This window comes from Lactuca virosa, chromosome 9 (assembly GCF_052849685.1).
Source record: "Lactuca virosa cultivar CGN04683 chromosome 9, Lactuca_virosa_CGN04683_v6, whole genome shotgun sequence".
Taxonomy (NCBI): domain Eukaryota; kingdom Viridiplantae; phylum Streptophyta; class Magnoliopsida; order Asterales; family Asteraceae; genus Lactuca; species Lactuca virosa.
In genome coordinates, this window is record NC_136434.1 from 56923253 (window position 1) to 56925323 (window position 2071).

Sequence of the window (2071 nt, forward strand, 5' to 3'; positions counted from 1 at the left end):
ATAGTATTTGTTTTTTAAAATTTATGGTGATATTATGAAGCAAAACTATTTGTTTGTTATACATTTACAACATGAACACCCTACTTTATATATATCGAGATCAATAAAAGTATAAAGAAAAAATTAATTAATTGAAAATTTAAAAATCATACAATTTCTATTATGGGATTCCTTTCTCCAAACCAAACGACGTTACATATTATAATTTTTTCATATTCGAATTCCTCATGTTCACATATTCCATTCATTTCATAAACATTCTGAAAACAAAACATTCCTTTACTTTCAAGTTTGGGCGTCATAGTTTAGCTCTAATACACTGAAATTTACCTTTCTCATATTGACTGTGTGACTAATCGGTAAAACACTTATTATTAATATCTCTCAATAGTCAAAAAGGAATTTAGAGGTAGAATATAATTACTCTAACTCTCTAAAGCAAACAATATAGTAAAAAAAAATTAACTACCTAATTTAAAAGCATCTACAAAGAGACCTAAACAAACACCAGCTTTCCAATAGTTCACCATAACTATCAAAGACTCAAACCTCTTACTATTTGACTTTTTATACATCAACATACCAATTCCCTCAATTGCAGCCACCACAACACCCGCAACTAAAACATCCCAATCCCCAGTTTGCCCTAGGATTGTAGCTAATGCATTTGCAGTGTAGAAACCAAGGAGTAAAAGAAATACCTTCATTGGGAAATTCTTTCTAGCTGAGTTTAGTTTATCCAATAGTTGTCTACCACTTGCACTCACTAATCGGCCCAATCTTGTTTGGCCTAGGCCCGTTGGGCTTTCACCATTGATGCTTTCTTGGTCACCATTGTTTGGTAAACCACCAGTGTTTAAAGCAAAAGTCATCTCCATAGTACGTTGTCTTTTTCGGAAACTGTTGCAAAGAATAGACTGTGTTAGGCTTGTTTAGGATTCAACTACAGTATTCAGAGGGTATCGTATAAAGTTCTTTATGTTGGATGCAATCCAGCAATACCTAATTCCTCATAACTATACAAACCCCTATAAAATCAAAAGGCTTTACTTGCCAACTTCAGACAGATATTCAAATACCAAAACCAAATTGGAATACTGTAGCTTGCACTATAACATCAGATACTAATAAAGAACCATAAAGTTTATCAAGCAATTCCTGTGGCAAATAAAATTATTCAAAATGATGCATATTATTAGGAAGGCACGATGTATATTGTTCATATAGTGTAGGGGCATTACCTTTGGTTACGGAATGGTGAAACAAAGTTATGTTTGTTTCTCCAGTGAAGCACTGAATCAGGATTTTCCTTAGCGATGGCACGTTCATTGGTTTCATTCACAATTGCCGAGAAGGAATAGTACTTCAGCGCTAAAATGTGAATTCCACAAGCCATCGACTGTCGAAACAAGATATCGAGTATCGATCGATGAGGGGTTTCGAAAATTGAAGTCAAATTAAAACAACTCAGAAAACGTTATGATTTCAATCCGCAAGCCAACAAAGAAAATGGACAGGATAATTAGGGCTTACGAATGAGGAAACAGCTTGAGGTCGAAATAGAGCCTAATGACAGACAATATGAACTGATAATGCAATGATACAAAGCATTTCGAAGATTACCGGAGCAAATTACATGAGAACTCACATGGAGTTGCAAAAATCGACAGGCTCATACGACGATAACGGTGGGAGCACACACGATTTCATTGGTTTCTGTAAAGGCAACTCCGTTAGAATGCAATAAAGAAATTAAAACAAGGTTGGAAGTTGCCAATATATGAATATAGAGGGTTAAAAATGTGAATTTATCATGTATAGGATTTTTTGTTTCACAAATGGTAAACTTAAATAGTTTGGAACTTCTCTATTTGAACACTAAGATGATGTCTTTTTTTAAAGAAACCTTTTTTCGACTTCTTTAGTTTATGGGCGGGCAAAAAATATTTGTTTTTCAGAAGAAAATATCGCATACGTCACAATGTCTGTATTAGGGATGAAAGTGGGTCCAAACCCGGACCGGATGGACCCGGAACCGGTTAACGGGATTTTGTAGAACCGGAAACCGGAC

At 34.8% G+C, this 2071-nt stretch overlaps 1 protein-coding gene across 3 annotated transcripts; it reads right to left on the reverse strand.

Moving 5' to 3' along the window:
• Positions 1–347: 347 nt before the first annotated feature.
• Positions 348–1753, reverse strand: NPQ7 (antigen receptor-like protein (DUF565)). Of its 3 annotated transcripts, none has more exons than XM_079070204.1 (3): positions 1534–1753; positions 1242–1399; positions 348–900 (listed from the first exon to the last, which is right to left on the reverse strand). In XM_079070204.1, exons 2-3 carry the CDS (start codon positions 1394–1396, stop codon positions 462–464), a joined length of 594 nt encoding a protein of 197 aa, XP_078926330.1. In that variant the 5' UTR covers positions 1397–1399; positions 1534–1753; the 3' UTR covers positions 348–461. The 3 variants fall into 3 exon arrangements, with proteins under 3 accessions (XP_078926330.1, XP_078926331.1, XP_078926329.1); XM_079070205.1 differs by having other exon boundaries at positions 1624–1752; XM_079070203.1 differs by having other exon boundaries at positions 1242–1753.
• Positions 1754–2071: the final 318 nt, after the last annotated feature.

Bases quoted from the DNA above. Each gene is read 5' to 3' on its own strand.
- NPQ7 (XM_079070204.1), bottom strand. From the start codon at position 1,396: ATGGCTTGTGGAATTCACATTTTAGCGCTGAAGTACTATTCCTTCTCG. The intron at 901-1,241 runs GTAATGCCCCTA...TCTTTGCAACAG, and splicing joins TCACCATTCCGTAACCAAAG to TTTCCGAAAAAGACAACGTA.